Source organism: Anopheles darlingi, chromosome 2 (genome assembly GCF_943734745.1).
Source record: "Anopheles darlingi chromosome 2, idAnoDarlMG_H_01, whole genome shotgun sequence".
Taxonomy (NCBI): Eukaryota; Metazoa; Arthropoda; class Insecta; order Diptera; family Culicidae; genus Anopheles; species Anopheles darlingi.
In genome coordinates this window covers 36,059,403-36,071,389 of record NC_064874.1, presented here as the reverse complement: position 1 = coordinate 36,071,389, position 11,987 = coordinate 36,059,403, and the positions used below count along the sequence as shown (strand labels likewise).

Genomic DNA, 11,987 nt, shown 5'->3' with positions numbered 1-11,987 from the left:
TACATTATCATGAGATAAGCGGAAGGAGAAGTGTGTAAGGTTATCTTGAGAACATTACGTATGCAAATTTCAGGACGAAGCATTTTTTTAAAAAAGAACAAAATGCAAGCAGCGAAAAGTTATTATCAATGTAAAATAAAATGCCACAAATAGGATATAAAATGTTATTGCCTAGTGCTTAAACACTGTTCCGTTTGTATAACGCAAATGTTGATATAACTTTATCTCACAAACATATCTTCGCAATCATTTAGTCCCAGAACGAACGATAACAATTGATGGTGTAGTGTGTATTTAATAAATCATCTAAAATACTTAAATAGATGCTTAATTTGCTTAAGAAATGTACACATTGATTTTTCTTCTAAAACGATACATTCCCATTTGTAATGAAATCATTCCTAATCGCAACTTTCTGGCTTGATACTATCGACTAATTCCAGGAGCTATAATCTTTCGTTTTCTCTCAATCATATAAGCACGCTCATAGTGATTACATGCTTATCACTGAAAAGCTATCATAATTCGACGTTTATTTGAGTTTTAAAGGCTAAACAAGTGAAACCCTTTTTTAATTAACTATGGTTTATACTTTACCCCAAAGAGATACTTCGGCCGATAAACCTTTTTGGGTCACAAAAAGATTATTGAAACTTTTGTTGGAACAGATAACATACACCAGCATACAATTATTATTTTATGGGCGCGTGCTTTGCAAACCGTCAACATGTAGCCGAATAGCAATCCATTTTGAATAAATATGACATTGTTTCATATGTGGAAAAACTGGAACATTTTCCAGTAGAATCAAATACATGATTTGATAATCAATTTATCAGGTCAAAATGTTAATGTTCGAAAGTGATTACCGTTGCTGCTTGCGGCTTTGTGATATCGTTTTCAAAGACCACAATAATCTAACCTGAACCAGAACCATCTAACCAGGGTAACCAGATACTTTTATCGAAAATCAGGTGTGTGTGTTTTTTTCCCTTCAAAAGCCAGCTTACGGTAGCTATCGTAGCATAATGCAGCCACAGGACCGCATGATAATCTGCACTCAGGGCCCAGGGCTCAGGTTTTCAACAAAATTGATTATTATATTTACTCTTTACAACAGCCGCGGGGTGAGTGTAATGTGTTTTTTACAATCTATTTGGTTGGGTTTTAGGGGGCCCGCAAAAGCAAACTGATAACGCCCGGATCCATAACGGGAACGGGAGCAACTGCTGGTCTGCTGCTAGCCTGGAGCCTGGCGTGCACATTATCGACGGTTTGCACGTTTTCTGTGGAATGTTTCGTTTACTTTTGGTTTCTTTTGCCCCTAATAACGCGCCGCGAATCCCGTGCCGTGCCGAGAGCAACGTCATAGCGTGCAGCCACCGCGTCCTGATCCCGTCCCTGGGATCCGGACCGTTTCAACGCCTTTGCGCCGTCCACCGGTGTTGTTGTTGTTGTTGTTGTTGTTGCGCCCCCTGCCCAGTATACGCTAACCATGCGTGACGGCGAGCCATGTTTGCGTACCGACTGTTTTGCTATGTTGGATATGTTTGATTTGGATATTTTCTTTTATGCTCGCGGCCATTGCTCGTCGATGGTGGTGGTGGTGCAGGACGGAGGAGGACGCAGAACCGAGTGGAAAGTAGGGCCCCGGGTAGGGCTCCTCGAATCGCTCGCTCGAATGTAAACTGAATGGCCAGTGACCGGATACCTGGAGCGAAAGGATGGAGCCTTCACGGCGCATACATGCACTACTACATCCCAACGCCAACGCGCGGCCACCGCGGTTTAACGGACTTCATCGCGTGGCCACGTGGATCGTGGAGTATTGGATTCGGAGAATTCGGAAACTCGGAACATGGAATGCCAAACCACCGTCCATCGGTTTTGATCGACATTTAGCGTCTCAGAGGAGGTGTCGGGATCCATCATCAACTAATGCACTAATAATGCACTCCAAGAAATGACACGATGTTCGGCGATAGCACGAAGACAAACTGCCAAAGCGTTGCACTTGGCAGCTTCGGAAAACTCCATCCATCATCATGACGTTGCGAGCATAAGCATCAATAAAAGATGTCCCTGTCATCACCGACTTCACGCTGGGCGGGTTGGCTTATGATGTAAACTGCCACTCTCGGAACCCTCTCTCCCCTCTCCCTCTCTTCAAGGGTCCATTAGCATAAGCATAAAGCACGCGCCATGATGGAAAGTGAAACATCGCATCGGAATCGCATCGGAATCGCGCACCGAAAAATCCCCGGCCCCGGATGATAACGTCTAATGATAACGCATCTTATGCGCTTGTTAACTTTCAGTGAAAACATCACACCCTCGCAAAGAGAAAGGGGGGTAGTGGAGGTGGAGTGGGTGGAAGAACAGTCTGACGGCGTTGATGGGCTCGTGGGCCTTTGGTGGAAAACTTTTCCCTCCAGTCATGCGTCGCGAAGGCGTGCATCCCACCCACCCAGGGATCGCGTTGCATCGCGATATGTTGTTGTGTATGTGTGTGTGTCTGTGTATGTGTGCACACACACACAAAGCGTTGGCCCTAAAACCCAAAGAAACATTAACCGCTTGTTTGCCGAATGAAAAGTGAAAAATCCTTAACCCACCCGCACCCACACACACACACACATCCGCCTCACACCATCCCTTCTTATCACCCCTCCCCCCCCCCCCCCTCCACAACCCGTGCAAAAGGGAAGGAAGCATCAGCGCGTTTGGCACACTTTTTCTCGCTGGATGGTTGGCTGGTTGGCTGCCTACGAACCAGACGCCTCTGAGTCCCGTCCCGTGGGCTTCTTCTTGGGGGGAGGAAGAAGAGGAAAAGCGTGGCAAAGGGGGTGGCGATCGCGATGCGTGTGCAGTGTTTGTTTGCGTGTCGCTTGCGCTTGTTAATTAATCCAATTTCCAACAGCAACAGCCCTCCCTCCGGGCCGTCCGTGCGGTTCGACGCTTTTCCTTGCGGGTTGCGGGGAGAAAAAGAATTTTCCAATGCCCACCTGCCCACGACGGCCAGCCGGATGGTCACGGTCCTTTCACGCCCCCTACCGAAGGAGCGCTTTTCCCGCCCGTGGAAAATCGCCCGAATCGCACTACTCTCTGAGGTTCGGATTCTCCGATCGTGGATCGCGATGGTGGGGATGGCTGGCTAGCGGCCGTACCGATGGTCCACGGCCTGGCCTGGTCCGGGTCTGGTGGCTGCTCAGCAACTGTGAAGTGAATAAAACTCGTTGGCGCCTCGCAAAATCCATCATTTTATGGCTTCTTAGTGTTTAGTGATAACATCGGATAAGGTGCTCCGACGTGTTCCGACGTGAGCGAGGTTTAAGCAGCAGCAGCAGCAGCAGCAGCAGCGGCCGGTGAGTGCGTGTGCGTGTGTGTGTGTGTGTTCAGTGCAGTGTGTACACTCCCGTGATCCCACCGGAAAGCACCGCAACACTCCCCGAAAGTCCTGTAAACGGCATCCAGTCGCAGTCGCAGCAGCAACAACCGCCGCCATGATGTCCTTCAAGAAAGTGATCTCGATTCTGGTGATCTGTGTGATCGCTGGTGGCCAAGCGGCCAGTGTACGCATCGCCCGTTCCGATGCTGCCACCGCCACAGCCGCAGCAGGCGCTGGTGAGCTGAGCTGGTCCTGCGTCAACAATGTGACCTGCGTGACGGGGTTGGCGAAGGATGTGATGCAGAAGCTGAAGGAGCGCCGCTCGATCGATCTCGGTCTGTTCAGCGTGCAGCCCGTGGAGCATCGGCCACTGTCCGGTGAAGATGGCCGCTCGTCCTCCCGTGCGCTCGATTTCCTCAGCAGCAACGCCCTCCAGGTGCCGCTCGGACCGATGGTCGTCAACGTCGAGCGTTCGGCCGACTATCCGAACTTTGTCGAGGTGTCGCTCCTCCGAAAAGCCGATGGTAAGTGCCCGAGCCGATGGTCCGTCTACAGGGATGTGCGCTCCAGATTAATTCGTTGTCCTCCTTTTTTGCCTTGGTGCAGGAGCCCGTGGAAGGACCCGCAAGCATATGCGCTTCTTCGTGCCCGCATTCTTGGTCTTCAGCCAGATCGGTTGGTATGCGCTTGCCATCGCCGGTGTGAAGCTGCTAGCGATTAAGGCCTTTTTGGTCGCTAAAATTGCCCTAATTGTCGTAGCAATGATGACGTTCAAGAAGCTCATGGAACCAGTCGCGTAAGTAGCGGCAGCGTCTAGCGGCAGAAACTCGAAGCACGGCTTCCCTTTTGCGCACCCTTAACACCCTTTTACCTATTCTTCTTCATCTCGTGCTCTCTCCCCGGGAATGCAGGGTCATGCCGCCACCGTACTTTGACCATCCGGAACCGTTCATGATGCCGTACGGTATGGATTTCCACCACGGATTCGGAGGTGCCAGCAACGACGTGTACTCGATGGGACTCGGTGGTCACGGTGCCGCCGGACTGCACGGTGCCGAAGGTGGACTCGGTGCAGCGAGCAACGTGAACGCGGCCGTCGTCGATGCTGCCAGCGCTGCCTCGGACAAATCGGCCAGCTCGCCCGCCCAACCGGTCTCGGTGGCCAGCGGTAACGACCGTCATCACTTCGCTGCCGGTGCCGGCGCCAAGATCAAGCGGCAGGACTTTTACCCAAGCGCCGCTCTCCACCAGCAGCAGCAGCAGTAACACCAGGTGCCGACAAGTACCTGTGAGCCTGCCACGTCAACACCACCCACCAAACACCCACTAACTCCTCCCAGATAGCGAGAGCGAAAGGAATTCCCTTGTCCCGACTGTTGTATTATTTGTTTCTTCCCTTTGTCTTCCGGTCGCCACCAGTCGCTGACCGGACATCGGACATTGCTCAAATGAAACGAAACGTCTCTGCCACCTTCCTGCTGGCCCCTGTGAGGCCCTACTGTGTGCTTGCCAATGTCCGCGCTAGGACTTTTTGAACCCCATTTTGAACCCAACACAACCCCCGCGAAAAATGTGTCCGAAGGAAAATAAAATTATTTATTTATTTATTGATTATCTGTGACGAAAACAAAACAACCAAAGCTGTAAACCAAACGGTGTATCCTTCATGTGTGTGTGTGTTTGTGAAAACGAAAGAACCAACAATCCCCCCGGTACGAAGCGGATGTCCTCCTTTGCTTGCAAGTAACTCCCTCGGAGAGAGAGATCGAACAACCAGCGACCAGCTGACCCACTGAGCCACTCTGCGGGGCCTCCGGCGTTGGCACTGGCACCGGCAGCAGCAGCAGCAGACCGAACCGGTCGTGTGTTCTTCGTGGAATGTGCATCCGTGCGAGCATTATTTGGGGCTGCATTGAAGCGAGCAGCGAACCAGAATGATGCAAATGTGCCGCTGCAAATTCCCTCCCCGGAGGGCCGCCGGAGTCGAGATCGCGTGACTCAAAAGAGCAAAAGAGAAACCAACCAACCAACCAACCCCCTTTCCCTATCAGCCGAGGGGGAGGAAAGTGTTTATGAATCAATTAGCCTACTGGCCAGGATGGGGCGTTGCACATGACGATGATGATGATGATGATCATGATGCTGGAACGGAGCCACAAGGGCGGACGTTTGAGCGTCAACGAGACGTTAAATTGGTCGATGCATCCCCGTCTGGAGGGTTACTAGTGGGGCACCACAACAATCATGCAGACAACGGATGCAGACGCTCGAATGGGCTCACTGGTCAGGCGTTGAGCGCTAGCGGCTCTAGTGAAGGTTCCAGAAGAAAGGCTTCCACCAGCACACACACACACAAACACACATCCGGATCCACATCATAGGTGAGTTTGGGCGAGTCCTCCTGGAATTTGCTGCTGGGAAATCCCAATCATCTGCCAATCCGTAACGCTGTACGTTGTGGGATTTTGAAGTTGAAACAGAGAAGATACACGTCGCAAGTGTTCAATATCTTAGTAGGCGCTTCTACTGGTTACGTATTGATCACAGCACATTCTTGCTGGGTTCTACATACTTCCCTTGGCATCTACTAGAGGCTTTTGTAGGTTTTTGTGCTGTTTGTAACTATGTAGAACCCATGATATGTAGAACGGTGTGTTGCAAGTGAGTATCCCTTTTGTGTGAGGAATATTTTATAAAGGAACTCTTTCTGATCTAGGAACTGTTATACTGATCAAAGGCAAATCAACAGATGAGTAAGTCTAGGAAGTGATGCAGAAAACGACTCTCAGAATGAAATAAACAAAGGCTGTAGCGAGCAACTGTAGCTATTTGCTATTTGCTATACGATTTGTTCTGGATGTTGCACCCTGCCACATGAACCGTATAATCTTTTGTCTCATGGGACGTCCGTAGCTTTCAATCCAGCCTCATTTTTAATGTAGGACCCTTGGATAAAGTCCATCTTTCAAGTCCATTCTTCATTTAGTATGAAGAAGCTCTATTGATAAGGTGATTTTATGGGGCAAGTGTACTCAAGAAAGCGTAACAATAGCGTAACAAGCTATAAGGTTCCCGAGAGAAGTTAATTAAAGCCTAGATAAGGGTAACGAAGGTTGTGTAAAGCACCTGGAATGGAATAATATCAATATGGTTGAAATATGACCGACAGTACTTACGTCAAACCGAGCATTACTGGCAGCAGGCCATGCATTCCTGTACAGCCGTGTAAGTGAAGCCAAAGAAACGATAGCACGCGTTGCACGATCGCCCAGCGGCGGGGTTTAGTGATAAATACAAAATAAATAAGTTTTATTTTCAAAATAAAAGCTACCCAGACCGAGTTTCTCGATGCGTTAGATTTGGCGAAGGTGGAAAGGGTCTTTAACCGATAGACACGACACAGGTACTTAGAAGGCACTACTACTACAACTACTACCCTTATCTTGGCATTTTGGCGGCTCTAGAGCGCTGGCTGCTGCAGCTGCTGCTGGTAGGCCATCTCATGAGGATCCGACTGCATCAGCCGCCGGTTTAGCTCGTTCGAGAACGACTCAACGAACCCATCCAGGGCACGAGCCCACCCGGAACTGTACGTATCGATGTGATGGTGAGGTTCGGGCGGATGAGCGATCACCTCGTAGGTGACGAACTTCTTGTGCAGCAGCTTCTTGATACCGAGCACGCTGGCCAGCACCAGGGCGAGCTTGGAAACGAGTAGCGCCTTACCAACGAGCAGCGCCACTCCCTTCAACACTAGCGCACCGATTAGAACGGCTTTCATGATGACCGCACCCAGAATCGGGGCGTACTGCTTCAGCCGACCGCGGCCCTCCTCGAACAACTTACGCGTATCGAGCGAGAGGCCAAAGTTCAGCTTGCCACCCTCACCGGAAGCGACCACAACATCCGCAGCACGCGCCGCACGCCACTTCACGCTGCGGCTGTGGATGAAGCGCCAGATTTTGTCCGCCACCATCACACTGAGCTTGTGATCGTCCGAGGTCGAGGCACGGGCCAGCACCGCCAGCTCCTCATCCGAGTCCGTCGACAGCTGCTCGTCGCTTCTGCAAAACAGAGCAACAAGTCTATTAGTAGCAAATACACTAGATAAACCAAATAATATGCCGATTGCAGCTTCTTGCAAGCTAGCCGGAACTACATGTTTGTAGAGAGATTGGATTATAACAAATGATGGCTTCAGGGCAGCCAGGAAGCGGATTGATTACTCGTTGAGGAATGTAACGTTAAAATGGAAGCAACGCATGGCAACGCAACTCCCGGACCACAATGAGCGCATGAAAATTTCCTCGCCCGAGCTGGCATGTTAGCTACCAGCGAGCGGAATCCAATCAGTGCACTAATGGAGAGGCCATCCCGAGAGGAATGCAGCATATTACATCCCTTTTCATAAACGCACAATAGCTGATCAGATCAGAGCATGCCAGCCGGTTTCGTGCCCGGAATGGTTTACTCGAGGCTAATGGTATGTTCGTCCCCATTGAAAAGCTCTAAAAATAGCGTCTCACTCGCACCACTCACACGGTCCGGTCACGGCCCGGTCCAGCATAATTGGATGGAAAATTACTCCGATCATCATCATCAGCGTTCGGTTCACAACCATTCCGCCTCACTGCCGCCTTACCGAGTTTTCAGCAGATCCACGCTCTCGCCCAGGCTGATGGTGGATTTCTTCAGCATCCGGTTCATGTAGGTGACCAGCTTCAGCATCACGCACGAGCTGTTGTCCTTCTGCGTACACTTGCTGCCCAGCTTTCGAACGAAGCTATCCTCGAGGGCCGCCTTGCTGAGCGTCCCGTGGTGATGATCCGCTTCCTGATGGATCGGTCAGCAAACGAAAACAATGAGACGAAACGTGCGAAACGAAACATGACATTTGATTAGCAGGCAGGCAGGATAGCCAGGACACCACAACGGAACCGGTGGTTGCTCACCAGATGATTCACGACACTACCACTGTCCACGGCTGGATTAGCATCGACAAGCACTACTATCACCATCACCATCACCACCAGCACGCTGCAACTGAGCGGCACTAATCGCGCGAACGCCATTCCGTAAAACCTCGGCAAAGCTGCTACCGAAATTTCACAAACCAAACCAACGGGCACAGAGAAAATGCAGCGACAAGAACAAGGAGAAGGAGTCTCTCGGGCAGATTCACGCACAACCGCAACTTTTCACGAACTTTATACGACCTTCCTTTCTGTGTGGCGGTGGTTCCGTATCACTGCTGGTCTTGCATCTTGTTCTTGACGGTGTCGAAGCAAAACTACGCCACACCTCCGGTGCGACGTATTTATAAGAGCCCCGGAGCCGATGCCGGGATGCTCGGTACCCAGCATCATTCGTATGCACTTGCACGGTCCTGCAAACCGGCCGACCGGGGATGCCGCTGGGATGGTCGGTTACCGGTTTTTGCCGTGTGCCGTGGGATGCCACCGTCGGGCGTTCGCAGCAGCAGCAGCAGCAGCAGGGCCATGGCCAAGGGCCGGATGTAGGTTAAATGAGCGACAGGAAAAAGCTCCATTCCCTCCCTATCCGGCGAGGTGAAGAGGCGGTGGTGGCGGCGGCGGTAGTTGTTGTCGTTGGCCTCATCATGATTGGAGTGCTACGGCCACGGCATGATGTTTGTGTTGGGAGACACGCGCGCGCGGAGTACGATTGCAATTGCAATCGCAGCAACCATAGAGCCAACGGCTCGTCTCGTCTCGTCTCGTCTCGTCCTCGTTCGCTGCCTGCTGGGATGCATTGGGATGGCGAGTGGGAAAACATTCTGGGAAACGCCAGCGTCGCCGCCCCGGCACCCAACTACGGGAACTGGTTTAGAAAATTTTGCTTCATGTGTTTTCCTTTCGCAGACGCAGATGAGACCCCAGAGCCCTACGACAAGCCCAACCCAACCCAACCGGTGGCAACGACCAGCACCCCCCATGCTCCCTCCACCCTTGTTCCTATCCTAGGCAACGAGTTGCGTCAAACCACTTTCCACTGGCCACATCCGGTGGATTGCTGGTGGTAGTGGTCGTTGGTGCGATTTGCTGGTCTCTACCATGCACCGAGCCACACTAAACCGGCTCAATTGGTGCTATACACACACACACGCTCGTAGTCACGGAGGGAAGTGGTTTTCCAATGTGGCGAACCATCCGGTAAGCATCGATTAAACTCCTTTTTGCCAAGTGAAAACGCTTTTCACTCTTCGCCCTGCGGCTATCGCTCGTCGTGGAAAATGGCAACGGTCGATCCCATCCCCTGATGGGGGATGAAATTTTATGTTATTTTTTCTCCGGGTGATCCTGGGTGAAAAAGCTCAAGTTATCATAGTGGAGCGGTCATTCTTCGGGGGTATTTTTTTTTTTTTACCCCCCGGGAATTTATTGGCCATCTTTGAATGGCACTCGGAAGGACCATGAAGGGATTGGCATGACGTTACAAAGCTTCTAGATTATTACAAAGCTGCTGGATACGCTGCTGCTCGTGATTTGTCACAAATATTCGCAAGTAAGTACGTCAAAGGAACTCTCCGCCACTTCGGATCTAGAGGACACTCGAAGCATACTGCTTGCTTGGGTGCTTTTTTATGGCCAGCATAAAATAGGTGGCGAGTCCCTGCCACTTCTCTTCCACGAAGGACGTCCATCGGACCGTACCTTATCATTGCGCCCGCGACTGGAATAGCTTGATCGAACCACAGGAATTCCAACCCCAACGTACCGCACTCATCACTCATTTATGTGCCGCGCGGTTTGCTCGGTTGTTATGTTATGGTCGCTGAAAACCGGCCAGAGAAAACGGCTCAGGAAAAAGGGGATAAGATTCCATCCCGGTTCCTTTTTTTTTTTCGTTTTTGTCATCCTGTAGCGACCCCGTGAGCTACACCCTGCGGGGCCGTAGGGGGTGACAAACATTGTGCGACAAACCTCCTTTCCACACCACCCTTCGTAAAAGCGCTTCAGTAAAAGATGAAGATGAAGAAGTGGTGGCGATGCTTAACGATTCTTTTTATCTGCGACATCGTCTCCCTCCCTTCGCCAAGCTCAGCGTCGTCGCCATTGCTGGGAAAACGGTACTCGAGTGGCCAACACACATTCCCGGCGTATCCGATCGCGAGGTTCACTTGGTACACCGCGAGGAGGAGGAGGAGGTGGAGGAGCACCAGCAGCGCCACCATCCTAAAACCGGTCCTCCAGTCTCCAAGACAGAAAAGGGCGCAGAGCAGCGCTTTCATTGATAAATCACGATTTTTATGCTCGCTATGTTGCGATGATGTTGTTGCTGTTGCACCCTGAGGGTGGCAATCGAGGCGATCGGCCCCGGATTGCGTTCGAACAAAGGGCGTGCAGGACGATGGTGATGGCGATGGCGATGGCGATGATGATGATGATGATGGTCGTGCGATGGCCAAGGGAGAGTGATAATTTACGTAGCAGCGGAGGAAACGACGCACTTTGCAGAATGTTGCTGGGCATGTCCAATGTTCCCTTTCGCGTCTCAACGCGCAGCACAGAGCATCAGCACCCTAACCGTTCAATCATCGCCCATCGACTGATCACTCGAGACGGGGGAGGAGTTTGCGTTGGGCAGGGGCCGGGGCCGGGGCCGAGGAAAATGGTTTGAGCTTCCTTCCTTAACGAGCAAGCGATAGAAAGGAAAACCAAAGAAGGGAAAAGAGTCAACCACCCGAGCGCAGCACGCTGGAAGTTGATGCTGCAGCCAATAAAAAGGGCAAACAAGGACTACGCTCAAGAGGCACCCAAGCAGCAAACGAAGCTGCTGCTGCGCTGTGAAGGAATCCGAGGGAGCGAGCTTTTCGACTGATTGATTTAGCGGTCGCCGACGGTCGTCGTCATTTATCCGGCGATGCGTATCGGGCGAGGGTTTTGTGGTTCCCGATGCGGGCCGCGAGCCGCTCGACCCAATGCCCCAGGAGCCCAGGAAGAAGATGAATATGAAAGGTTCGGCAACCGGCGAACCGACGAACCGGCGATATTCAATATCGGTGTAAGCGGAAACAAGGAAATACGATTCCCGGATAATGAAGGGCTGCTGGAATCGTGTTTCTTCCGGTGCGTTTCACGAGGACCCCGACGATCTGATAACGAAAGTCAAGCCGAAGGGAAGGCAGAAGGCAACTGGAGGCAACCGAGTGAAACGAAAAAAAAAACATCATCTCATAAATCGTCGAGCGAATACGGGTTAAGGAGTCATCATTCGCGTCATTTGCCCACCCCCCGGGATCGATTGTTTTCTTGCTCCGCTTGCTCCGTGGGTCGCGGGTCCGCTCAGTTTGCTTTGCGATGCATCACGTCCTGAATTAATGCTTTGATTATGTTTTTTTTTTTCCTGTCTTCGGTGCTTTCGATACCGTTCGATCGAGATTTGTAGAAGCGCACGGGGAACGGGGTTCGCCTGGAAAGCGGGCACGTGAGCTCATTTTTCGTTAACGTTTCTTCGTTGTAACGTTTTTTCGTTGTATTAAAAAAAAAACAAGAGAGACCTGGCTGTAAATGGGTTGTACAGCATGACGATGAGGCACCCTTTACTGCGGGATTGCGTTGCATATGTTTCCTAGAAATAA

General features: G+C 51.3%; 3 protein-coding genes across 3 annotated transcripts in view; 1 reads left to right on the top strand and 2 right to left on the bottom strand.

Moving 5' to 3' along the window:
• LOC125950273 (transmembrane and coiled-coil domains protein 2) overlaps positions 1-11,987 on the bottom strand; it is a 300,863-nt gene that overhangs the window by 284,802 nt on the left and 4,074 nt on the right. The window lies entirely within an intron of this gene.
• Positions 3,507-4,654, top strand: LOC125959196 (uncharacterized). Its single transcript, XM_049692007.1, has 3 exons — positions 3,507-3,912; positions 3,995-4,184; positions 4,300-4,654. The coding sequence occupies exons 1-3, from the start codon at positions 3,507-3,509 to the stop codon at positions 4,652-4,654; spliced, it is 951 nt and encodes a 316-aa protein (XP_049547964.1).
• Positions 6,722-8,519, bottom strand: LOC125950300 (uncharacterized). Its single transcript, XM_049678165.1, has 3 exons — positions 8,341-8,519; positions 8,031-8,221; positions 6,722-7,452 (listed from the first exon to the last, which is right to left on the bottom strand). Exons 1-3 carry the CDS (start codon positions 8,458-8,460, stop codon positions 6,849-6,851), a joined length of 915 nt encoding a protein of 304 aa, XP_049534122.1. The 5' UTR covers positions 8,461-8,519; the 3' UTR covers positions 6,722-6,848.